Source organism: Hemiscyllium ocellatum, chromosome 26 (genome assembly GCF_020745735.1).
Source record: "Hemiscyllium ocellatum isolate sHemOce1 chromosome 26, sHemOce1.pat.X.cur, whole genome shotgun sequence".
Taxonomy (NCBI): domain Eukaryota; kingdom Metazoa; phylum Chordata; class Chondrichthyes; order Orectolobiformes; family Hemiscylliidae; genus Hemiscyllium; species Hemiscyllium ocellatum.
In genome coordinates this window covers 3,389,343-3,415,691 of record NC_083426.1, presented here as the reverse complement: position 1 = coordinate 3,415,691, position 26,349 = coordinate 3,389,343, and the positions used below count along the sequence as shown (strand labels likewise).

Here is a 26,349-nt window from a genome sequence, read left to right as displayed (position 1 = left end):
CTACATCATGTTAAAATTACCTCTGCTTACACTTTCAAATGATTGGCTTTTAGTAGAATCTAATTTATGACAATTTCTGGCAGCATGGTATTATTTACAGGACAATCCTGGGGATCAAGGCAGTATTCACAGAGGGTTCTAGGAAATGTGTGACAGTATTTATAAGGTGTCTGTAGGAAAGTGACAATATTTATGGGGGGGTTGTTCCCTGGGGAACTTGCATTGTTTACAGTGGGGTCCCCAGGTGGTATGGCAATATTTACAGTCCCTTTTGAAACATGATAGGCACTACAGAAATGCAAGTTACATCTCTCTTTCTGATTGAACGAGGAAGAATTAGCTTATCTGATAGCTGCCAATGCCACATGTTCTCTACACCTTCAACATTATTCACAACTTCACCTGTACCTTGGTTTGTACAATTGATGGTCTTTGCGTTCTCATTTCTCGAATCAGGTCATAAATGCTGAAATTTTCTGGAATTATCTGCAATGGAAAAATATCAATTAGAAAGCTCCTATAATTGCAAAAGCTGGTGGGTGCTGAATAAAAAAGGTTCAGAATGTAATAAAAATAGAAAGTGCAGCTAAATCTCAGCAGTTCTTACAGTATCTGCGGAGACAGAAACAGAGTTATCTTTTGTGGTCAATGTCATTTCATCGTCCAGGCTTTGTTAATTGGGCTGTGACCAATTGGTTAAAAAGTTCTTCACTGGATCCAGCACAGTGGCTCAATGGTTAGCACTTCTGCCTCACAGTGCCATGAACCTAGGTTTGATTCCAGCCTCGAATGACAGTCCATGTGACATTTGCACATTCCCTCTGTGTCTGTGTGGATTTCCTCCGGGTGCTCTAGTTCTCCCCCACCCACCCACAGTCCATAGATGTGTAAATAGACAAGGTCTTTTCCCCGAAGTGGGGTGTCCAGAACTAGAGGGCATAGGTTTACGGTGAGAAGGAAAAGATTTAAATGGGACCCAAGGGGCAGCTTTTTCATGAAAAGGAAAGTGCATGTATGGGCTGAGCTGCAAGAGGAAGTGGTGGAGGCTGGTACAATTGCAGCATTTAAAAGGCATCTGGATGGGTATAGGAATATGATGGATTTGGAGGGATATGGGCCAAGTGCTGGCAAATGGGACTAGATTAATTTAGGATATCTGGTTGGCATGGACAAGTTGGACTGAAGGGTCTGTTTCCATGTTGTACATCTCTATAACTATATAACTATGTGCAGGTTAGGCGGACTAGCCATGGGGAAATATAGAGATACAGAATGGGATAGGTCTGGGTGGGATGCTCTTCAGATGGTCAGTGTGGATACTGTGGGCCAAATGACCTGCTTCCACACTGTAGGGATTCTATAAAGTTAATGATATTTAACAGGCTCTTATCTATCGGAAATATTCCTTCAGAAATAAGACTTTCAGAGATAGCAGTTTCTATCTTTCCCATGTAGATCCTATCTCTGCCCAGAAGCTCACCCTGAGGAAGAGCCCAGCCCTTTTCCTTTGAAACCAATTGGTCAGAAATGTGATACATCTCTAGAGCAAGTGGGACTTGAATCTGGACCTTGAGACTCAGTTGTAAAGATGTTATCATTGTACCTCAAGAGCTCCCAAAGAATACAACTTCTTTTTTCTCTCTTTCTTTTATCCCAGTCAGTATTATTACAGACAACTCAATGCCTTTTCTCCCAGTGGGACTTTTTATTTATATTCCACATCACTAAATCACCCCATTTCCAGTTATTCACATAACAGGCAAAGCCCAGCAAGAGCAAAGAACCCAGTGTCAGAAGTCTCACATATTAACTCTGCTTTCTCGCCACAGATGCTGCCAGACAAGCTGAGCTTTTTGAGCAAGTTCTGTTTTTGTTTCTGATTTCCAGTATTTGCAGTTCTCTTGTTTTTTTTTAAAAGAGCCCAGCACTTTTTTTCCCTTATTTCTTATTTTCTATCAGGCACAACTGAATGGCTTTCTCACCAGCAATACCAGTGTGATGTTTGATGGTCCTTTTCCTTTGAACTACCACCAGTATCCACCCGGCTAGCCCATTAAATGTGAGGGGGAGGTAGGGTAAGAGAGAAGGGACTAACTCAAAACGTTGGAGAGTTGGAGGGGGGAGATAAGGCACGGTATCCCACATAGTGCCCACCTCTCTAAAGGCATTGAGAGTATTGATGGACACCAGGTGCTGCTTCTCCACAGACACCACGGCATGAACATAACCATGGAAGACAATTGGCAGAGATGACCCCACCCATAGTCCGCTGTCTGGACCTGTTCATAAAGAAGCCACCTTTATTTTCATTAAATTTAACCAATTTTTCATAATCGACCTATTCAGAGCTGTTATTATACACCTCTGGAGCAAATGGGACTTGAACTCAGGCCTCTCAGATCAGGGATAGGGACACTACCCACTCTATCACAGGAAGGACCCTGGGTCTGATTTTCCCCCAAATCATCCTATGATTATACATATATTTTTTAATATAGTGAAGAACCCAGCTCTTAAATACAAAGTCCAGTGAGCATTGTTTTGGACTAGGCTAGACCACTCAAAGCATTCTTAAGCAGGCAGCTCAGACCATAACTTTGCAACTTGTTTTGGTGAGTGTACATTTTTAGATTAGATTATTTACAGTGTGGAAACAGGCCCTTCAGCCCAACAAGTCCACACCGACGTGCAACCCACCCATACCCCTACATTTACCCCTTACCTAACACTACGGGCAATTTAGCATGACCAATTCACCTGACCCGCACATCTTTGGACTGTGGGAGGAAACCGGAGCACCCGGAGGAAACCCACGCAGACACGGGGAGAACATGCAAACTGCACACAGTCAGTCACCTGAGGCGGAACTGAACCCGGGTCTCTGGCGCTGTGAGGCAGCAGTGCTAACCACTGTGCCACCGTGCCGCCCAGTGCCGTACAGTGAAAATTACCCGGATTAAGTTAGCTAGGTTGTTTACTAGATTTTAAAATAGAAAGAATTATTCACAAAATTACATAACGAAACAAAAACATAAAGAATCCCTACAGAACTCAACCTATCTAACAAGACTTAATTATGCTGTTCCGAATATACGCAACAGTCCCAATAAGTAAACCCCCTTTAAAAACCAGTATAAGTGGAACACATGCTTACAGGTTGAAGTTGAAGGGCAGAAAGATTGAGAGAGAGAGAGTTTCCACACAGCTCCCTGTTGAACTCCCAACCAGTTCCAGACTCAACTAAAACTGCTCAGCTCAGCTAGAGAGCTGACCACTCCCCTTTCTTTATACAGGTCACTTTGAAAACATGACCACTTTGGCCTGAAATCTCATCTGTTTATATAAAAACAAAAGGCCTCTCAAAATCCTTTAATCTCTGTACCAAACCAGCCTGATCGGAGCCCGGCCTGGTTTATTACCCCACTGAGAAAAAGCACGGAGAGAGTCTCCTTGAGCCAGCTTTTATAAAAATAAAGGGACTAGCTGTGTGACAGCATTACCTGCTTTCAGGTCATGAACTTTGAAGCTGTTCTGGTTTACCCTTAAAAGAAGCCTGACTTCTAACCCTGATAAAGAGAAATTCAACCTGTGAAAGGTGCTCAGAGACTGATCCTCACTGTCATCTCTGAATTATGGTGAGAAGTCAGAAAAACATTGGACATTTAAGCCTATAACAGTCAAGAGGAGAGATCTTCCAGAGAATCAACGATGTGAAATGGTCATCCTGCATCATTATGCCAAGGGAAACTGCTAGAGCATCACACAAGGCCACAAGTACAAAGGGAGAAGAGCCAAGCATAGGACAATTGTCACATGGATAGAAAGATTTGTGAACTATCAGGGAGTTGATGGTTGTGCTGAGCTGACACGAAAGAGGAGTTGAGCCTGGGACAGATCAGCCATGATGTTCAGTGGCCAGGCAGGCTTGAGGGACTCATATTTCTTATGTCCTTCTGCACAAACAGACTAATATTTTGCATGGGCTCTGAGGCCCCTTCTAAACTGGTGTGTGTTGTAGATTTCCCACAACATCCCTCCACATGGCTAATCCACACATCCCAACTTAGCATGGTCACCTAACCTGCACATCTTTGGACTGTGGGAGGCAACTGGAGCATCCGGAGACACGGGGAGAATGTGCAAACTCCACACAGACAGTCACCAGAGGGGGAATTTGAACCTGGGTCCCTTGTGCTGTCAGGCAGCAGTGCTATCCACTGAGTCACTGTACCACCCAAAACATAAAACAGTCTTTGAAATCCATCAACTCTAAGCTCCAGCTGGTTATGTAAAGGCTACAAACAGACTTTAAAAATAATTCATCAAGGCAAAGCCAACAACTGTCCAGTCTTGAGGAAGTCGGAGATTGAGTGTTACACTGGTATGTACCATTACAGTGGCAATAATATCGAACTAGGTAGTGTTTGTGGTAAATACTAGGGTGTGCACACTGACTATCATTGTGATCCTGGCGATTCTGAAAATTTCAGGAGCATGCTAAAACCAAATCAGTAAGAAATAAACTCTAAACTGTTTTACAAAATTAAAAATAGTCTGTCAAAAAAGTCCACAAAATTATAACAAATAAAGGATCACCAATACGGTGTAGCTAGAGAGGAGCTGTCCCCACTCATAGATCTCAAACCCTCAATTTCCAGCAAATCCAGAAAAATCTTTTCTGAGCCCTCTCCAATGTAACAATATCGTTCCAATAACAGGGCAACCTGAACTACACACAGTACCCCAGAAACGCCTCACCAATGTCCTGTACAACCTCAACATGATTGTCCCAACTTCTATACTCAAAGGTTTGAGCAATAAAGGCAACGATGCTAAATGACTTTTCAGTCACCCTTTTTAACTGTGATGCAGATTTCAAGGAGTTATGTACCTGAAACCCTAGGTCTCTCTCTATTCTATAACACCACCCAGGGCCCTACCATTCATTGTATAAGCCCTGTCCTTGTTTGGATTAATTGTGACAGAATTGAGAGGGAGGGGACACAGACTTGCATGTAATTGGTCAAAGAAGCAAAAATGATGCGGGAGAACATTTTTTCATATAGACAGAGACTATCATCTGCAATACACTGTATAGGATTGGTGAGGCAGCCTCAATGAATGCATCTAAAAGAGAGTTAGAGTGTAATTTGAAAAGGAGCAGGGTGCAGGGTTACAGGGAGAAGACAGGAGAATGGCATAAAGTGATATGCTTTTCTGGAGATCTGATGGAGACCCAATGGGCCCAAAGTGCTCCCATTCTGTCTTGTCATAACTCTGTGATTCTAAAAATGCTATATGGCTCATCAAATAAACTCTGCCAATCAATATCCCATGGGCTTTTACTTCACTTTAATGCCCAGTCCCTATATTCTTTGACTCCTATAGAGACCAAAAATCAGTCTACTTCAGCCTCAGATATATTCAATGATGGAGCATTTATGACACTGTGGGGTAGAGAATTCCAAAGATTCACCATGTTTTGAGTGAAGACATTTCTCCTCATCTCAGTCCTAAATGATCAGCCCTCCCCTTGTTCTACATAATCGAGTTCAGAGGAAACAACCTTTCATTGTCAACTCCCTACATTCCTGATGAAGGGCTTATGCTCGAAACATCGACTCTTCTGCTCCTTGGATGCTGCCTGACCTGCTGTGCTTTTCCAGCACCACACTTTTCAACCCTTCCAAATCTTGTATGTTTCAATGAAATCGCCCACTCATTCTTCTGAACATCAGAGAATAAAGATCCAATTTACTCAGTTTCTCATCATTGATCCTTGGGATCAAGTTGCTCTATCTAGTGAGCCTTCATCAAACTGCCTCCAGTATACATGTATCCTTCCTTAAACATGGAGATCAAAACCACACACAGCATTCATTGTGTGGTCTCATCAAAGCCCTGCACAGTTGTAGTAAGAAATTTTATTCTTTACTTAATTTCCTTGTAATAAAGGCCAACACGTAACTTGCATTCTTCGTTGCTTGGTCTACCAGCATGCTGACGTTTTATGTTCCTCATAAGAGTACATCAACATTTCCAAATTTCACACCTTTTACAAAATGTTCTACTTTTCTATTTTTAGAATCAAAATGAAGAACTTCACACTTCCCCGCATTGTATTCCATCGGCCCACTCACTGAGCCTGTTTGTGGCCTCAACACAGTGCACTCTAGCTTTGTGTCATCAGCCAACCTACATTTGTTATCCTATGTCCCTTGGTCTAAGTGAGTATTTCCCAAACCTTCACCCCCCGTGACCCCATTTTGAAGGTTGAAGATAGTCATGACTCGTCAGTGAGAGCTGAGAGAGTGGTAGCTTGTTAGAGCACAGCTGGTATAACTCAGTAACCATTTTCAAACCCAAAATGTCAGCTTGTGACCCCACTTGGGGCCCTAACCCCAAATTTGAGGAGGCTTAGTCATTAAGATGGATTGTAAATAGTTACTAGTCACAGCTTGCCCCATTTAATCCTGTATCCAATCTGATACATCACCTCTAACCCTTATCTTGTTGCATTAACCTTTTCACTTTCGCATGGGATGTGAGCATTTATTGCCCATCTACAATTGCTCGGAGGATAATTATGAATCAACCATATTGTTGTGGATCTGAAATATGCTTGTGTTTCTCAAATAGTTCTTAAGCCGTTCTTTTCATTAATGCATTCACTTCAAACATTTTACAGCATCAATAAACTGCCAGTGAGATATTTTAGCTGAATGTGTTTTTAGATCTCTCAGTTCCCTGTTGTGATGCAAAGTTGTTCTCAAATGGGCTTCATATATGCAAATCGGATATTCAGATAACATTACCCCATCCTTCAGCAGCTTCCAGGTATAATCAATGGCACAGATCACACCGGTCCTTCCACAGCCAGCACTATAAGAGAGAGAGACATTGTAGGAGAGGATGTCAAAGAAAACAAGGCAATCCTTTCATCCGTGACACCCTGCATTGCTCCTGTCAGTGAGGGACATGATTTCCCAGCTCAGGAAGGGAAAGCTCTAACCAGCAGCAACTCATTGCCGGAAAGCAGGCCACATGCTAATTTCAGCGTTGGTTTGGCTTGCTGTCAGTTTTGTTAGTTTTGATTGTGGCCAAATGAGCTACTTTCAGCAGGTTAAGGAGACTGACCGATTACCCAACCCTGCAGGAATATTAGCCTTGGTCAAGGAAGTCATCCAATGGAGAGGAGATTCAGGGGTTGGTGAGAAAGGCGGGGAAATGTGAAATAGGAAGAAATGAGAAGTCTGGAGGAACTTATATCAAAACTTTAGTTTACTCCCCAGCCACCATCCTGTTTATTGCGGGTTTCCTGTGATCTGTTTGATACACAGTGACTGTCTCACCATTTTATATTAGGGAGGATCTGGAATTCAATTTGTGCTGATTTTCATATTAAGGAAGCCTTTGCTTGCCTGCAATAAACATTTCATGCCCATCCTGAAGCTTGGGTGGATGCATGGGGTATCGAGGAGATAGATAATCTACCCCCAATATAAACACACTGCCTGCTCCATCCCATTGCCTTGAACAATGAGACCAAGGAATGGATGCATATGGCAACACCACCAGGGATAACACATGATATTGACTTGGAAATCTAACACTCTTCCTTCAATCAAAATCCTGGAATTCCCTCCCTACGCAACACGGACTATAGCAACAGGAAAGCAAGCCACCGCCCTTAGAAGGGAAATTACGGACAGGCAATAAAACATTGGATGGGGAAAGATGAAGTTTGGGATTAAATTAGGACAATAAACTCATGGAATCAGAATTAAGATGAGGATGCTATTTTTCAAACCATTTGGGCTTCCTTCATACCAAGTACTGTATTTATGAGAAGTGTTTATGGCTAGTTAGCCAACATAGGGCAATAAAACCACAAATATTTTTCTTGTCAGGTTGTGTAATCACAACAGTGGAAAAAGAATGATTACCAAGGGAATATTTCTCACTGCTGGGTTTTTCCCCTTTGACAAGTCACAAGATATTAGAGGGGAACAATGGGCTTAAAGCTGAACCTAAAACTGTGCATTTATTGTGGTCTGTCAGCTATTCCTTTCTGCTGTTTGGACTTTGGTGTGTTACCTGCAGTGGATACAGATGGGATTGTCATCGTCTGGTTGATAACTCCTCATGTCCTTGATCAATTCCAAGATAGGGTCGATTGAAGATGGAATGTCATGATCTGGCCAGTTGATATAGTGAAGCTGGTACACAGTCCGATAGATCTGGGTCAGGAACAAACAACACCAAGTTATGAAGCTTTTCCAATTGAATTCACGGACAGACCATAGGCTAAATTCTCCACCATTTTAGACACCGGCACTAATTTTAGTCAAGAATATTACATACAGCACAGATGAATGTTGGCCAATGGTTTGGATTCCATCAGTCCAAAGGCCATACTGCAATGAAATATAACTAATGCAGGAAAGATAACACAAAGCACTGGGAGCATCAAAGAGAGGGATCATACTGTAATGAGAAAACTATAAGCTAAAGTTACATACCTATTCTTATTCTTATTCTTTGAGGAATGTGAGCATCATGGCTATTGCTAGCATTTGTTGACCAGCGTTGTGCAACTGAGTAGCTTGCTAAGCAGTACAAGACATTCATATTGCTGTGGGCTTGGAGTCACATATGGGACAGATCAGGTAAGAATGGTAGATTTAAAACTATGAGCCTAGATAGAGAGGTCAGTAAGGATGTCTCTCTCTTGAATGGTTAGGAGCCAGGGCATGGAGATTAAGGATAAGTGAGGAGCTGAGGAGTCATTTTTTTCCACGCAGAGGGTGATGGAGTTCTGGAACTCACTGCCTGAAAGGATGATCGAGGCAGAAACCCTCAACACATTGAAACAATGTTTAGGTGAGCTCTGGAGATGTGGGAACTTACTGGGTCATGGACTAAGAGCTGGAAGATAGGATTAGGCCACAGGAGACAGAGACAAGATGGGCAGATGTGAGGGGGGTGTGAGTGGTGGGGTGTAGAGAGATGAAAGTCAGGATTCAAGAGACTGATACAAGAAGGTAGAAACCAGATGGAGGAAGGAAAAAGGAAAATCAGGGGGTAAAGTAATAAAAGGAACTCACCAGAAGGAAATTAATGTGTTTTATATTTTTTGTACAACATGTTTTACTTTCTTGCTGAATCTATCATGTTAGTTCGGTATATTTCTCATTATAGTATTAGTGACCACATCAATGTCCCATTACATGTCGTGAATAAATGGATGAGAAATTGGTTTTCCCAAAAAGGCATCAGTTTAAGAGTTAATAATGTCAGATTGTGAGTTATTACTGTGTGTGTTTATTAAGATTAATATTTGACTGCAATTCCTGTAAAGCCATACTTACATTTTGAAACTGAACTTTCAATGTTCTAATGACATATTCTGGTTTGGTCTTCTCTTCTTCCTGGAGAATCAGGAAGAGATTAAAAACTGAGTGAGCCATAATAACATGCTATAACACATTCTTTTAATATTATCTGATTGGGAAGCAAGATAAGGTGGATCTCATACACTAGCTACCCACAGGGACTTGACCACAATCTGCCCAAACTCAACAATGAACTGAAGACCAGTGGCTCCTTTGGAACTCTGCATGGTCAATAGGTGAATATATAAAACTGTATAACTGACCTCTTTTGCCAGCACACTGAGTTTAATCTCATTGGTAGTTAATTCACACAGACAAGGAAGTTCCCTGGTTCAAGTTAGAAATGGGGGTGCTACAATCATAGAATTTTACATCAGAATAGGCCAATCAGTTATAGCTGCGCTGGCTCTTTGAAAGTTCAACTAATCCATACCAACAGACAGTCATCCTCACAGCCTTGTACATCCAATTCTCTTTTTAAAATTCAAACATTCTAAAATTCTAATAGTCGATGCAACGCAGGCCTGTGTCCAATCAAAGTTGAGAATTGAACAGTGAATATAAAGCTCATTATGAAAGGACAGGCTTCCTTTTTGCATTTTCATTCTTGAAGGTTTGGAATGCATTGTCTGAAATGTAATGGACAATTGTGTTGCTTTTTCATGAACTGGATGTCCTATCCAGGGTAGAGAATTCTAAAAGACTCAAGCCTCTGATCAAAGAAGTGTCTGCTCATCTCAGTCCACAATAGCATCTCACCATCTAGCCTACCAGACCCTCTCACAATTATATACTTCAATGAGATCAGCTCCAATTCTTCTCAACTCCAGGGAAAGTAGGTTCATCCTCCTCAGTATCTGCTCATGTGATAATCCTCTTATCCCAGGAATCAATCCCATTAGATTTTCTTGCATTTGCTTGAAGACAACTACATCCTTTCTTGGGTAAAGAGCCCAGAAATGTAGACAGGTATTTCAGGTGATATCTCACCAAAGCCTTAGATAACTGGATCAAGTCTTCCTTACTTTTATACCTTAAACTTCTTGCAATAAAGACTGACATACTAGTTTCCTTCCCAGTTGTTTACTTGGTTGTAAACTAAACAACTTTGACAAGCATGTAAGAAATAGGGACCTGGGTTAGGGAGCTGATTCACTCCACTCAGAGATAAGTAAGTTCATCCACAATTAAAATACTCACACAGGTAACACAGAAAGGACCACAACGATATGGCTCCTCCCCCATGTCTGTCCAGTATTGCTCACACTTTTTCTAAAACGTAAAGACAGATATCAATCAGAGAAGCACAGAAAGGGTTAATTTTTCTTGTATTGGCTTTTTTGAAAAACCATCAAATTCATCCCACTCTCCTGCTCTTTTCTCATTGAACTGCATTTTTCTTTTATCTTTTCATGTATGTATCCAGTTCCTTTTCTTACAGTTGTAGCTTTTGTACACAATTGTATGTGCTTCCACTGCCCTTCCAGATCACAACAACTTGTTGTGTAAAATAAATTGGCCACGATCACCCCCTAACTTTTTCTTCATCATTTTAATTTTTTTCCGTGGGTTACAGGTCCCCGAACCAGTGAATATAGTTTATTTATACCAGTGTCATTTCCTTTAACAATACACATTGTTTTCTAAATTCTTCAAAAGATTAAAAGCATAAAAGGTGGAGACAATGACAACTTACCCGCCCCATCTCAAACACACGACACGCCATAACTATGACCTGATAGAACAAGGGAAAAACCAACACAGTGAGATTGTTTCTGCTATTGAACTCCAGTCTTTAAACATGTCAAAAACGGCCTATAATGAATTACAGTTACATGAAGAAAGAACTTTTTAATGACAATGTTTAAGGGAGAAAAATATTCTTCAGAGGAGAATGATGGGGAAATGGGGACACATATTTTGGAGATCTGAAGGTCTGAGAATGCTTGGGATTTTGGGATTTAGGGAAATGATTTGGAAAGATCATTATTGCTGAGTGTGGAGTCATAGTAGCTGAAGACCATGGTGGGTGGCATGGGAGAAGGAGAGGAGAATTGTGGAGAGAATTCAAGTCAGAAAAGCGGAGGGAGAATTGGATTAAAGATTGGGAGTTTGGTGGAAGGAGAATTGGTGTACTGGAAGCTGGGTGGCTAATGGAGGTTTGGGGGACGGGGATGACAAAGTGTGAATATTTAATATTGGGCGAGTTTACAAGACACAAACTATTCAGTAGGTGGGGGTTTCCTGGGATTAGATCAAGAAATAACTCCTTATGCAAGGCTCAGAGTTAAACAAAACATGAAGACTCCATTATAATGGAGCCCAGTAAAAATAAGTTTATATTTTCCACTAATAAAATGGTTTATCAATCCAGAGAGTAAAAGGCTGTGAGAACAGATGGCCAATCTGTGAAGTGTATATGTGCAGCCAAACTTAGAATGGGATTGAAGAGTGGGTAACTTCTAGGTTCTGAGTTCGAACAGACTGAATGGGCTGAATAGCCTCTTGTTTCAATGGCACTAAACCTGTTCGTGTTGAGCTAGACTCTACTGTAATCAATTGGGTCCTGGTGGTCACGGTGTTCAGGGTGGTGCCAGAGACAAATTTTACTGCTATTTCATTCCTAATGGAAACGGGTTCCCATTCCATAGTTAACATCATGATTGGCATTAAAGAAAACAACATAGGGCAACGATGTGAAGCAGCTCTTGGAGAAAGTGTAACATTTATTGATGTTGTTGGGACAGATAGGAAGGTAACTTTAATCATGATATGGAAAACGAATAGACTCTGTCAGGCATTAAGAAAGAAAAGGAAGATTTTTGCATTTCTTTAATACTTTTTATGTCCCCAGGACATTCCAAAGGTCTTTTTAGCCAGTGTTAACGTGTAATTATTGCTGTAATGTAGGAAATATGACAACCAACATGTGAACAGCAGGATCATAGAAACAGCAATGTAATTATGGCCAGGTAATCTGTTTCAGTGACTTTGATTAAGATTTAATTATTGACCATGGCTCCAGGAAGAATTCCAGTGTTCTTCTCTGAGTCTATACCATGGGATCTTTCCATTCAATTTATAGCTCAGAGGGGGCTTCGGTGTTACATCCCAAATAGAACACAGCACTTCTGACAATGCAGCACATCCTGAGTTTTGCATTGAAGTGTCCCATTGGCTAAGACTGGATTGGACTAGGTCCAACAAGTGAGAAACTAACGTCTAACTGATTGAACCGGCCAATGCCAGGCGTAAAAGATCCAGTGTCCAGCTGCCTGTACCACACAATCACCCAAGGCTTTGGGTTCAATCATGGAAAATGGAGGCCACTGGTGACCCAGTACCTCAGCAGACAAACTTGGACAGGAAGTTCCTGAGTCTTCAACTCATACCTACTCGTAACAAGGGGCAATGACAACGGCATCTCTGAGACCACCTGCTGACTGCCAGTAATGTTATTAATCTCATTTTACTGTCAACATTTTCCTGCAAAAATGGAAAGTACACATGAGCACAGGAACAGGAGTAGGCCATCAGCCTCTCCAGCCTGTTCCACCATTCAATGAGATCATGGCTAATCAGTAGCCTAACTCCATATACCTGTCTTTGCCCAATGTCCCTTAATACCTTTGCTGAACAAAAATATATCCATCTCACATTTAAAGCTAACAGCTGAACTAACAACAATTGCTGTTTGTGGAAGAGGGTTTTCCAAACACCCAGCACCCTTTGTATATTAAAGGTTCTGCTAAGCAAAGTTTGAAAAAGAGAAACATTCTATTTGTGTTATTGGATTTCGGGATGTGGGCATCACTGACAATGCTGGCATCTGTACACTGACTAGTGCCCACCCTTGCTTGCCCTGATGTGGTGATGTTGAGCTTTTTTCTTTCTGACTCACTGATAAAGGTTTGTTACAACTCAGTGGTTTACTAGACCATGATGAAGGGCTTTTGCCCGAAACATTGATTTTCCCTGCTCCTCAGATGCTGCCTGACCTGCTGCGCTTTTCCAGCACCACTCTAATCTAAACTCTGTTTTCCAGCATCTGCAGTCCTTGTTTTCACTGGACCATGTCAGAAGGTGTTTAAGACTCAACTATGTTGGTGTGGGAAGTCACATACAGGTCTAGATCAAGTAAGGCTGAAGCCTTCCTTCCCTGAAGGATGTTTCCGATTATACGTGGGTTCTTGTGACAACCTGACTGCTTCATGTTCCATTTTTCTCAAGCTGTTCTTCATCTCCAGATCTTCTAAAGGTAATTTGAGGGCTGAAACTTCCACAAGAGGACACTGAATGGCGACTCTGACTGTGAATTAACAGCTCAGTGTTGTGAAAGAATCAAATGATTTTTCATATTTCCAGTTTGTAAAATCAGGAACCCAGAATGTGGAAGCTGCACAGAATGGAGAATGGGGAAGCTGTGGAATTGGCTGCCACCAGGTTCTGATAGGTTCATGCCTTGAACATTCAGCATATTTATTGTCTTTTTTAATGAAACCAGTTATATCTGTAGTTCTGCAAATATTAACCTTACATTAAGGCTCATGTAATAAGCAGTAAACCATGCTACAAAAACTACCAGTGAAGAATTCCCCTTTGATTACCCACTGCGCAGTTCCTGCAAACTGCCTGGTAAGTTACATTATTTTTTGACATGAATTGATCATTTGACACTGTGGTTGGAGGATCTTGCCCTAACAATCATTTCTCAACCACAAAAAGACCCCCGTTCAGTCTCATTTTGCAAAGCTTCCAGGATTTATACATAAATTAGCAAAATTCTTTCATTTTCCGTGGTTCCTCAAAACGCTGCTTCACAACACAACAAACCATTCCATGGACACCAGCTAATGTCCGAGCAAGGTTTGGATCCCGTTTTATGAGGTTTGCACAGATTCTCGGCTTTGTGATCAGACCACAGACCAGTACATTCAGTCATGTGGGAGTATAATAATGTGGTGATTATACAAGAATTATAGAATCATCTAGAACAGAAAGGGGACAGTTGGGCTAACACACCAGAGCCTGCTCTTTGAAAAAACATTGTCCAGGAGGAAGGGGAGGCAATGACCCAGTGATATTATCACTGAACTGTTACGTCAGAGACCAAGGGGATGTTCTGGGGACCTGGGTTCAAACCCTGTCATGGCAGATGGTGGAATTTGAATTAAAAAAAAATCTAGAATTAAGAGTCTATTGATGACCATGAATCAATTATCAGGAAAAATAAAATCTGGTTCACTAATGTTGATATGGAAGGAAACTGCCATCCTTACTTGGTCTGGCCTACATGTAACTCCAGACCCAGAGCTATGTGGTTGACTCTCAGCTGCTCTGAGGGCAATCCCTAATGGATAATAAATGCTGGCTTAGCCTCATCCTAGGAATGAATTTTCTAAAAACAAAAAAAGAGTCCAACTCTACCAGTTCCCATCCCATTGTTCTGCAATCCTTTAATTAAGGCAATTGCTGAATTAATAATCCAGACTACATGAATTCAAATCCCACTATATTGAATTTGAATTGAGGTTTTAAAAACCTCAATATTAAAAAAATGAGTAAAAGCAAACAAGAGCCTGTCAGAATATGGCAAGTCACCTCGAATGGTTCCCTAATATCTTTGAGGAAAGGATACCTACCTGACTGCAGACCTATGTGAACACCCTTAAGTACGCACTCAAATGGGCCAGTAACAATTTGTTGAGTCAAATTAGGGCAACTAGGGAAGGGTTAATGTTAACCTTGCTGGAGAATTAACAGTCTTTTAAAAATCCTTAAAAGCAAGAATCACAGGTTTGTTATGGCTCAAGAGGAGGCCATTCAGCCCATCGTGTCTGTACTGGCTCTCTCAACATTTAGACAAGGTGCTAACCTTGGTGCGAATCACAAAGCAAAAGCTAACACTTACCTAAGACCTTTCAGGCCCCTAACCATTTCAGTTCACATGAAACTTTAAATTTTGCCTCTTCACAGTGACCTTTGGAATTTTTCCAAACATTTCACCCTTTATTCTAATTTACACAATTTGCATTATTTTGATTTTGTTGGCAATTGCAATATTGTTTAATGGTGATATTTTGCACAATTTTCAGAGGGCATATATCTTAAACATTAGACTGAAAAAAAATCAATAACTTACCAGGACATTATATTCCCACAGCATCCTCCAGAAGTCCGTCACTGTATGGGGCAAAGGACCTTGTGTTGCTATATAAGCTTTAGGTCCATACACTCCCTTAGAAAGAAAACCATTTATAAATGCCACCCAGTGTAAAGTAATTACTGAAAAAATATATTCTATCAAATGTGATACAAATCACAAAATATAATGTCAAATAAAAGTGCATATTTTATCAGATATATGTTTTGAGGTGTATTGAACTGGTCTCAGGTTTGTGACATAAGAACCTAAGGACCAGTAGCAGGAGGAGGCTATTTGGCCCTTCGAGCCTGCCCAGCCATTCAATAAGATCATGACTGATCTTTTCATGGGCTCAGCTCCACTTACCCACTCGCTGTATCCCTTAGTTCCTTTACTGTTCAAAAATCTATCAAAGATTCAACAGGGTAACCTCAACAGCTTCACTGGGCAGGGAATTCCACAGATTCACACCCCTTTGAGTGAAGAAGTTCTTCCTCAACTCAGTCCAAAATCTGCTCCCCTTAATTTGAGACTGCGACCTCTAGTTCTAGTTTCACCTGCCAGTGGAAACAACCTCCCTGCTTCTAGCTTATCTATTCCCTTCATTATTTTATATGTTTCTATAAGATGTCCCTCATTCTTTTAAATTCCAATGAGTATAGTCCCAGTCTACTCAATCTTTCCTCATAAGGCAACCTTCTCAATTCCAGAATCAACCTAGCGAACCTCCCCTACACCCCCTCCAGTGCCCATACATCCTTTCTCAAGTAAGGAGATGAAAACTGTACACAGTACTCCAGGTGTGGCCTCACCAGCACCCTGTACAGTTGCAGCATAACTCCATCCCTGTAGCAATGAAGGACAATATTCCATTTCCATTCGTAATTACCTACTGCACCTGCAAACCAACTTTTTGTGATTTATGAACAAAACACCCAGGTCCCTCTGCACAGCAGCATGCTGCAACTTTTCACCATTTAAATAATAGTCCATTTTGCTGCTATACTAACCAAAATGGACAACATCACATTAGCCAATATTGTACTCCATTTGCCAGTCCCTTGCCCTCTCTCTTAACCTTGTTATATCCCTCTGCAGACTTTCAGTGTTCTCTTCGTGTTTTGCTCGGCTACTCATCTTGGTGAATTTTGATCCACCACACTTGGTCTCCAACTCCAAATCATCAATGTTGATTATTAACAGTTGCAGTCCCAACACTGAGGCACACCAATAGTCACTTATCTGCAACCAGAAAAACACCCATTTATCCCCAGTCTTTGTTTTCAGTTAGTTTTTAAGTGGTAAGGTTCAATAACAACTTGGCTCAGCCAGCCCCATCTGTTCCTTGGATTTAGAAGATTGAGAATTTTAGCCTCTTTCCAGGACTTGAGCAGGTATACATGACACTGGAGAAAATCTTTAATGTAACACAGAGAGAATTCTTCATTATAGATATGATAATGTTCATATCTATCAACATCTCCTTTAATCCTGCATGCTGTTTACTACTTTATTTCTTAAACTTTTCTCCAGTTTATGCTCCTTAGCTCCATTCTTGATCCCTCATAGCTGATTAATATTCCAGTCTATCACTTTGAGTTTAGGACTATCTTATCTTTCTTTGTCTTAATTCTTGTAATGTAATCGTTATTACCAGATGTTCTCCCTCTCTTACCTGTTCATTTCTCTTCTATGATTAGCAATGTTTATTCTTTTCTTACATAATGACTCAGAAAGCAAGTCTTGTGCACAAAATAAAATCTCCATCCTTTTCTCCCATGCCACTCCCTCGCTCCATCAGTTTATTTAGTTGAAACCTCCCATGACTATGATTTTTTTCCCGTGCATTTAAATAATTCTCTCTCATGTCTGATGTTTTACAGAATGATTCGTCACTTCCGAACCATTCCCTCAATTCATTTGGATGTCTGTCTCTATGTCTAGTTAAATCCTTTCTTGCTGATCATTATTTTTAAATAATAGTTACCTCATGGTGCCTTCCTTCTATATAAATTTCTAAATACATTAAAGTCTGTGATATTTAACTGCTAATCCTGTCATGCCTGCAGCATTGTTTCCAATTTCAACTGTTTCCTTATTTCTAATCATTGGCTGTAATGCTTTGCTGTAATTCACAAAATCAGGGAATGATACATCAGAGAATGAGGCCATTCCGTCTATCATGACTATGCCAGCTCTTCGTTAGTGGTGTCCACTTAGGGCCACTCTCCTGCTCTTTTACCCATAGCTCTGCAAATAGTTTCCCTTTAAAATTTAGCCAATGCTATTTTGAAAGGTAACGATGCATTTTCTACCACTACCCCTTCTTCAGCTGATCACAGCAGCTTCCTGTGTAAGAGAATATTTCCCCAAGTCATCACTGGTTCTCCCATTTAAGCTATCTGATAGTTACTGACCTTTCAGCCACTGAAAACTGTTTTCCTTATTTACTCTATCAAAGTAGGTCAGGATTTTTAATGCCTTAGTCAAATCTCCTCTTTACCTTCTCTGCTATCAAGAGGAAAATCACAGCTTCTATTAATATGACCCATCAGTGACTAACACATTTTCCCCACCCCACAATTAACTCAACAGTGGGGATGGTTTCAACTGAAATGCACTGCCATTTTTCTTTTAATTGTCACAACATTTCCATTTTTAAAATGCATACCTTGATGAAATTGGCATTGATATAATCAGAATCACTGTCGGAAATGATCAGTGACAGCTGCACTCGGCTGTGATCAACTGAAAAACAAAATGCAAATTACACGTACACACCCAGCACACATTTTCCATTTCCTTGTTCTGCCCATTGAGCTAAGAGGAGCTAAGCTACTTATTTGACCCAGAGGTGTCTGTAGTTTCCATCAACTTGGTAATTTCAGAAACTTAAAGTCAGTGAACCAATGCCAACATACTCAGGTTCACATGAAATAGATTATTCGACAGTTAAAAGCCCTTCAAATGGACATATTCATTTCCAGGGAGGCTGTAAAGGTGGAAGTGATAGTGGAACAGGCAGCTCACAAGAAATTCCCATTTGGAGTCTGATGGACAGGTTCCAACAGAGCTGAGTCTTTTACAAGTTGCTCCCAGGACTTTTCACTGCACTGTCACTGGAATAAAAGAATGGCTGAATAATTAAGGATGGGTTTCCATTTTCTAGTTCATCCCAGTAAAGGTCCTGGGGTAAGAACCTAGGGAGTGTTGCTGAACAGAGACCTTGGATTGCAAGTTCATAGTTTGGTGAAAGTAGAGTCACAGGTAGTGAGGATAGTGAAGAAGGCATTTAGTATGCTTGCCTTTATTGGTCAGTGCATTGAGTATAGGAGTTGGGAGGTCATGTTATGACTGTACAGGATGTTGTTTATTCCACTTTTGGAATATTGCATGCAATTCTGGTCTCCATGCTTTGGGAAGGGTGTTGTGAAACTTGAAAGGGTTCAGAAAAGACTTACAAGGATGTTGCCAGGGCTGGAGGGTTTGAGCTATCGGGAGAGGCTGGATAGGCTGGGGCAGTTTTCCCTGGAATGTCAGAGGTTGAGGGGTTACCTTATCAACATTTATATAAACATGAGGGGCATAGATCGGGTGAAAAGCCAAAGTCTTTTACCCAGGATAGTGGAGTCCAAAACTAGACAGTGTAGGTTTAAGGTGAGAGGGGAAAGATTTAAAAGGGACGTAAAGAGCAATGTTTTCACACAGAGGGTGCTGTGTGTACGGAATGAGCTGCCAGAGGGAGTGGTGGAGGCTGGTACAATTACAACATTTAAAAGGCATTGAATGGGTATATGAATAGGAAGGGCTGAGAGGGATATGGGCCAAATGCTGGCACATGGGACTAGATTAATTTAGGATGTCTGGTCAGCTTGGACAAGTTGGACCAAAGAGTATGTTTCCGTGCTGTACATCTCTATGACTCTATGTTACATTCACTGCAAGTCATTCATCAAATTTGTCCAATACTTCAACTCAAAGTTTTTTTTCCCAAAATAAATTTATGTAATGTGTATTTAAACGAGTCCATACTAATTGGTGCACCATCTCCCAGATCCACTGATTGACTGCTCACTGGCTGGAATAAAGCTTCTGCAAATTACTTCAGAATTTAACCCCTTCAGGTACAACGTTTTCCTGATCTAATGTTCCAGACAAGGTGAAAGGCACCATGGCCAATAACAATTATTCAGCCTCCAAACAAATAATCTCTTTTTCAGTGTGAACATGTCCAGTTTATATACCTTTTCCTCAGAACCTCTAAACATATTCATTCAGCTGTTCTCCAGTTGTTCTCTGCCACAAAAATTTGACAGCTGCTATAACTTTTACAATTTAGCGACCAGAACTGTACACTGGATTCTAAATATGGTCATGATAATTATTTCCATCATTTAAGAAAAAAAAAGGCTCAGCCTCAATATATACTCACTGATGAGTTATATTCTCTGGTATTTTAGTTGTAGAATGGATTCTGTTTACAGAGGTCTCAGATTCATCAGACTCTTGACAAGTAGTGAGTGATGGAAAATGTCAACTGATGCAATTCAAGTCCAGAAACATTCACAACTTTATGTTGAGTGTGAGTTGCAGTCATGGCATCGGTATCTTATTGTGTTCCTGTAATTCCACACCATGCTGTTGCTCTTTTAAACACAGTAGGGGGTAATAGTGAGGGCATGGGAAGTCAAAGGTTTGCAGTTGTTGGGGAGAGATTGTAGGAGCTCAAGGATCTGCAAGGTAGATGGTGGTTCTATACAACACAATATAGGATAAACATCAATTCAACTAGCAATTGGCATTCACAAACACCAACTAGCCACTAAACGCCATGACCTGCTGTCCCGGGTAGCCACACATACAAATGACAAGGACCACAAATTTGACAGGGACAACACAACGATCATAGGACAAGCCAAACAGAGGACAGCCAGAGAATTTCTAGAGGCAATGCACTCATCCACAGACTCTATCAACAAGCACGTTGACCTAGACCCGATATACCGGGCACTGCAATGATCAACAGGAACCAGTAACCAGAAGCAGCAGGAACAGAACCAAATAAATTCCAGAAGAGACAGTACAGCAGCGCCCCACAGGAGGCTCCAAAGCACTGAAGATGTCACTTAGACAGAGGACGAAACATCTGCAGATCAACTTCCCAGCTCAACGAGCATGCCCACAATCATGGTGGTTCTGTGAGTGAGTGTGTGAGCATGTGAATGAGGTGTTGGTGATCAGGGAAGGTGATTGACAATCATGAGAATCAGTGCTGGGTGTTTCTCAGTGATTGGTCAGGAGATAAGAAATCAGGCAAGATGAACAGAAGCAAGTATAGTTTGGGGGCAACTTTATTACATTAAAGCTCAAATATATTTGAAGACCAGGGAAGTAGAGGTAGGTCCTAGGTGAGTCTGTTGGATTTGGAGGTAACATCCCTGCTCCTCCTGACCCTCCAGCTATTTTGTAAAGTCATACCCCTCATAGGTTTGACCTTTTTGAACCTCCTTTTCCTCCTCACTTTCCTGAAGCCTGTCCAGCTTGGATTAATATAGGAACATTACAAAATGGAAGCAGTCAGCATCATTAAACAGTCTCAATCTCCTTCCTTAGTTCTAATTCCATTAAAGGCAAAAGTGTGCATGTTTGAGGAATGTTATGTTCATTTTTGAGATCTTTAATAGTTAACTCTCTGCCTAACCCTGTCAAATGTGAAGAAAAAGTAGCAACAACTTGCTACTGTACCCCTGTACCGAAACATCATTAAATCCTGACACACCTTCATCAATTCCTAGATACAGGTATAAAACTCCTTAGGAATATTTAGCTTCAAATTAAATGCTTCAAATTTATCCCAATTTTGTGTCAGTAAATATCCTACGATACCCTGAAAATGCAGTAATTTGTCTTTCTTGATATTGAATTAAGATGCTCAGTATTAATTAAGCAAAAAAGTTGAACACAAGTTAAGAATGAAAAAGTCCTGGAGGATGATAGTGTTCTCTGAAAAGGATTGGAAGATTTAAAATGGAAAACTTTGACTTACAGGGTACAATATCTTTGTAACGATTTTTCTTGACGTTTTCTTGCTTCTCTGCATAACCCGTTGGGTAGACTTTGTCATTCTTGTTTTTAACTGACTGTCTTTTCAATCTCTGCAGGGGTTAGGGACAAACAAGACAAAGATATATTTATGATGGTTTTGCAGGCAGAAAATTGCATCAGTGTAGACTTCCTCTTGCAATGAGAAAGTTTCTCTAGTTCAAAAAATCTTTTCTCATCAACAACATTTCTCTTTGATGAAGGGGATTTGTGCAAGTCTCCAAGAATACTAGAATATTACAATATTACGAGCCCATTCAGATCGTCTTATTCCTGCTGATCTATTCTCCACATGAACCATCCAATTCAACCCACTCTCTCCTGGGCCTTTAATCTTTCAGGGAAGAAAACGTGCCATTCTTGCCTAGTGAGGCCCATATGGGACTCCCCCACTAAAGTGACTGACCCTCTCAAAAGCAAAATCTTGTCAGTGCTGAAGTAACACCAACATTTCTTGGAGATGATAAGAAGGTTGGGCAGCGTCAGTGAAGAGGAACAAAGCTACTTCTCAGGCTGAGGTGACCAAAGGTCTGAAAGGCCTAGCAATGCCACTGAAATGTGTTCAAGAAGGCAGCCTACCACCATCATCTCAATAAATATCCTATCCAGTTGCATTCCACTCTCCACAATGTTTAGTACACAATAAGTGGAAGGTTACTGTAAATTACATAAGAACAGTGACAGGTCTCAGAAGGTAGCAGGACAGTGGTAAAGAAGGTCAATGTGATTCTTTCCTGTACTAACTGAAGAGAAGAGCAGGAAAGTCATATTAATTAACAGTAATTAACCCTCTGCAAGAGGATTGTGTACAATTATGGTCACCTCATTACGGGAAGGATATGGTCATACTAGAGAGAGTACAGATGATCTTACCAGGACTGGGAATTTTAGCTCTAAACAAAAGTTCAATTGGCTAGGGTTGCTTCCTTTGGTGCAGAGGAGTATGGGGGTAATTTAGTGGTGGATTTTAAAATTGAAGGGTCTTGATAGAGTGGATAGAAAGGACCTATTTCCTTAACAGAGAGGTCAGTAACGATAGGGGAATGTGTTAAAGGGATTGGTAGAAGGGTTGGAGAGGAAATAAGAAGAGTGCTTTTCCTACAGAGGGGGCCAGAGGTTTGCAACCCATTGCCCGAAGGGGTAGCAGAGGCAGAAAACTTCTCCAAATTTAAAACTTGGATATACACCTGATGTGCCGTAACCCACAAGGTTATGGACCAAGTTCTGGAATGGAATTAGGACGGATAACTGTTTCTCAAATGACATAGACATAATGGACTGCATGGCTTCATTCTATACAATAATTTTATTTGACTTAAATATCCTAATCCTGCTGTCTTATTCATTCCCTTGATCCTTTAATCACACCCCATGTAATCAAGCTGTCTGTGTCTTCATTCTCTCTATCCTCTAACATCCTACAATGTCTATCATCACTTTGCTGCTCTTCCCCTTATCCAGTTTTCAAAAGTTCTTTCATGGGATGAAGACATTGCTGTCTGGGCCAGCATTTATTGTCCATCCCTAATGAGAGATAGAGAAAGAGAGCGTGAGAGAGAGTGAGCAAGCGAGAGAGAGACCCATAATGTCGCACCTTCTGATGTGAGGGAATGTTAAATAACAGATGTTCATAGACAGGGACGCAGGAGCTGTGGAGAAGGGGGTGTGGGAAGGCACATCGAAACAGACTGGACTGTGATCTGTTTGGACAAAAAGGATATCAAGGGGTTCACAATCCCCGCTCAATAGCACACCATTCCCTCTCGGTTATATCCCAAACTTCAGAGATATTTTGTGATTTCTCTTTGAAGAATATACAAGACTAGGTGTTAGAAAGGCGAAAGAGAGGACTGCAGATGTTGGAGATCAGAGTCAAGATTAGAGTGCTGCTGGAAAAGCACAACAGGTCAGGCAGCATCCGAGGAGCAGGAAAGTTCATGTTTTAGGCAAAAGCCCTTCATCAGGAGTGGTTTTAGAAAGCCTTTTTGACAGGTCTGGAGCGTGGTGGGGGTCTGGTGTCATATATACCACCCCAGGTTTGAGTATTAACATGTTGGGAAGGTGACAGTCAAAGAACTATCCCCTGGTTACTCCTCTATTGCTGGTAAGAGGGAATCTTTCACCCTGAATACTAAAAGTCAACTAGCTAGCAGCTAAACAAAAGGAAACAGCACCATAAAAGGATTGTCTGTCACCCTGATGGCTGGAATTCAGTCACGGTAGAAATGAAAGAACTGCAGAGCCTCAACCAATGTGCAAAACTAAGGAAAACAAAACTGACTGTCCAACTATAAATAGAGTCTAGATTAGAGTGGTGCTGGGAAAGCACAGCAGGTCAGGCTGCATCCGAGGAGCAGGAAAATTTTCCTGCTCCTCAGATGCTGCCTGACCTGCTGTGCTTTCCCAGCACCACTCTAATCTAGACTTTGGTTTCCAGCATCTGCAGTCCTTGTTTTTACACTGTCCAACTATAAATGTCAATGCTACCAGTAACATCCACTGTGACGGTTGCAGCATTCAACTGTCAGCTCTCCATGAACATTTCAGAGACAGATCCATATTCCTGTTTTTTCCAAAAAAAACTGTTTTACGCTTTTAGACTCACCCCTACTTTCTGACCTGTTTGTATATGTGTTGCATTGACTATTAATACACTCACTCTTTGTTAATTCAAGAAAGTTTGGTTAAATTGACTCTTTTAAAACATAATTAGCTTGAATGTGGGAGAAAAATCCTCCATAAGGAAGAGGATCAGTTTTGAAATTAACCTTGTTGTGACCAACCAAGGGGATGCCTGAATAAAGTGGGGAGCAAGGCATGCAATTCATTCCTCTGTACTCAGAGCTTAATGATTTGGTGTTTCCCTTCTGAAACAGTAATGGATTGGAGAATCACACACACACACACAGAAGGGAATTCCAGGAACTTGACCCAATGACAGTGACAGAATGATGATATAAGTTCAAGTCAAGATGGTGTGTTACCTGAAGGGAATCTTTTCAATTACTTCACTTACTTTCAAAGAACCTGTTCTCTGTTTTTGATAATGATTTCTTCTTTCCAAGTACTTTTACTTTACCTTTCAATTTGTGATTAGCTTATTGTTGTGGCTTCTTATCACTCCCTCACTTGGGCTGCATGGTGGCTCAGTGGTTAGCACTGATATGTTTTTCAACCCCATTCTTCTGCCTTCTCCCATAACCCTTGATCTCCTTACCAATCAAGACCGTATCTATCTCTGTCCTAAAGATATGCAACAACTTGGCCTCCATAGTCTCCTGGGGCAATGAGTTTCACGGATTCCCTACCCTCTGGCCGAATAAATTCCTCCTCATCTGAGTTCTAAAGGGTCATCTAAAAGGTGGTGATAAAAAATAAATTAACCTCAACTTCAGTTTTCCAAACAGGGGTCTCATGTGATGCAGTGGTTGTGTCCCTATCTCTGAGACAGAAAGGCCTGGTTTAAAGTTCCACCTGCTACACAGGTGTTTAAAAACATCCCCAGACAGGTTGATTAGGAAATATCTTAATTTTCCAAATTTCTTTGGTAATAAACAAAGATTGAGCTCAAGGATCATAAGACAACAACTGCAACTGTCCCGCCAATCCAAAACTCACTCCTTCTGTGAAAAGTATAGTAAAGAAAGAATGCATTTATTGTAAGGAATTACATAATGGGTGGCACGGTGACACAGTGGTTAGCACTGCTGCCTCACAGCACCAGAGACCCGGGTCCAATTCCTGCCTCAGGTAACTGTCTGTGTGGAGTTTGCACATTCTCCCCGTGTCTGCGTGGGTTTCCTCCGGGTGCTCCAGTTTCCTCCCACAGTCCAAAGATGTGCAGGTTAAGTGAATTGGCCATGCTAAATTGCCCATAGTATTAGGTGTAGGGGAATGGGTCTGGGTGGGTTGCTGTTCGAAGGGGCGGTGTGAACTTGTTGGGCTGAAGGGCCTATTTCCACACTAAGTAATATAATCTAATCAAATCATAAACTCTACAGCACAGAAACAAAGCTAAATGCTCTGTAATTATTTATATATTCACACTCATGACCTTTCATTTATTTCCCTTATTTGCCTCCCCAAGTTCCTCATTATAATTACTCTCTGGGATATATTGAATGAATGAGCTTCATTGTCACACATACTCAAATGAGTACAGTGAAAAGTTTACAAGTCGCCACTTACAGCACCATCTTAGGTACAAGGCACTCAGGTAGAGATTCTTCAGTACAAGTGTTTAGGGGAAAAAAATTTGAAAAAGAAAAGAATGAAATATATCTCCCCCCCATGTTACTATAATGTGGCTTCAGGCCCTGTGATATACTTTGTAGTACATTGCTATTATTTGGGAACTTGGTTTGAAAGTGGAGGTAAATAGATTTTAGTTTTCAGTTTTGTGAAAGAGACGTGCTTTGTTTTAACAGAGGTCAGAAAGTTATTTTGAATAGTGAACAAAAGACAGATTTCCCAAGAAAGCATGTGACTTAATTTGTGACTCGATTAACTGCCTGGGCAGTTACTGAAGAAGTATTTACAAAGTTAAATTTCCATGATGTATAGAAGGACAGAGTTTGTCTGAGTTTGGAAGAAGAAAAGGGCAGATTTCAATCTGGTGGAAGTTTCCAGGCTGTGGGAATTGTTAGAAATCTGCAGGCTGTCAGACTTGGAAAGAAGTACTCAGGCTTTCAGAGCCATCCAAGGACA

General features: G+C 41.0%; 1 protein-coding gene across 2 annotated transcripts in view; it reads right to left on the bottom strand.

Moving 5' to 3' along the window:
* The window catches only part of LOC132828135 (tyrosine-protein phosphatase non-receptor type 22-like), a 98,737-nt gene that overhangs the window by 57,317 nt on the left and 15,071 nt on the right, over positions 1–26,349 (bottom strand). For both annotated transcript variants that reach the window (XM_060845050.1, XM_060845051.1), the window contains exons 2-10: positions 21,587–21,695; positions 18,212–18,288; positions 15,538–15,633; positions 11,092–11,130; positions 10,596–10,667; positions 9,372–9,431; positions 8,098–8,240; positions 6,816–6,882; positions 409–486 (exon numbers count right to left, since the gene is read on the bottom strand). In XM_060845050.1, the coding sequence (XP_060701033.1) occupies positions 409–486; positions 6,816–6,882; positions 8,098–8,240; positions 9,372–9,431; positions 10,596–10,667; positions 11,092–11,130; positions 15,538–15,633; positions 18,212–18,288; positions 21,587–21,695 (741 nt within the window). The remainder of the gene's footprint in view (positions 1–408; positions 487–6,815; positions 6,883–8,097; positions 8,241–9,371; positions 9,432–10,595; positions 10,668–11,091; positions 11,131–15,537; positions 15,634–18,211; positions 18,289–21,586; positions 21,696–26,349) is intronic.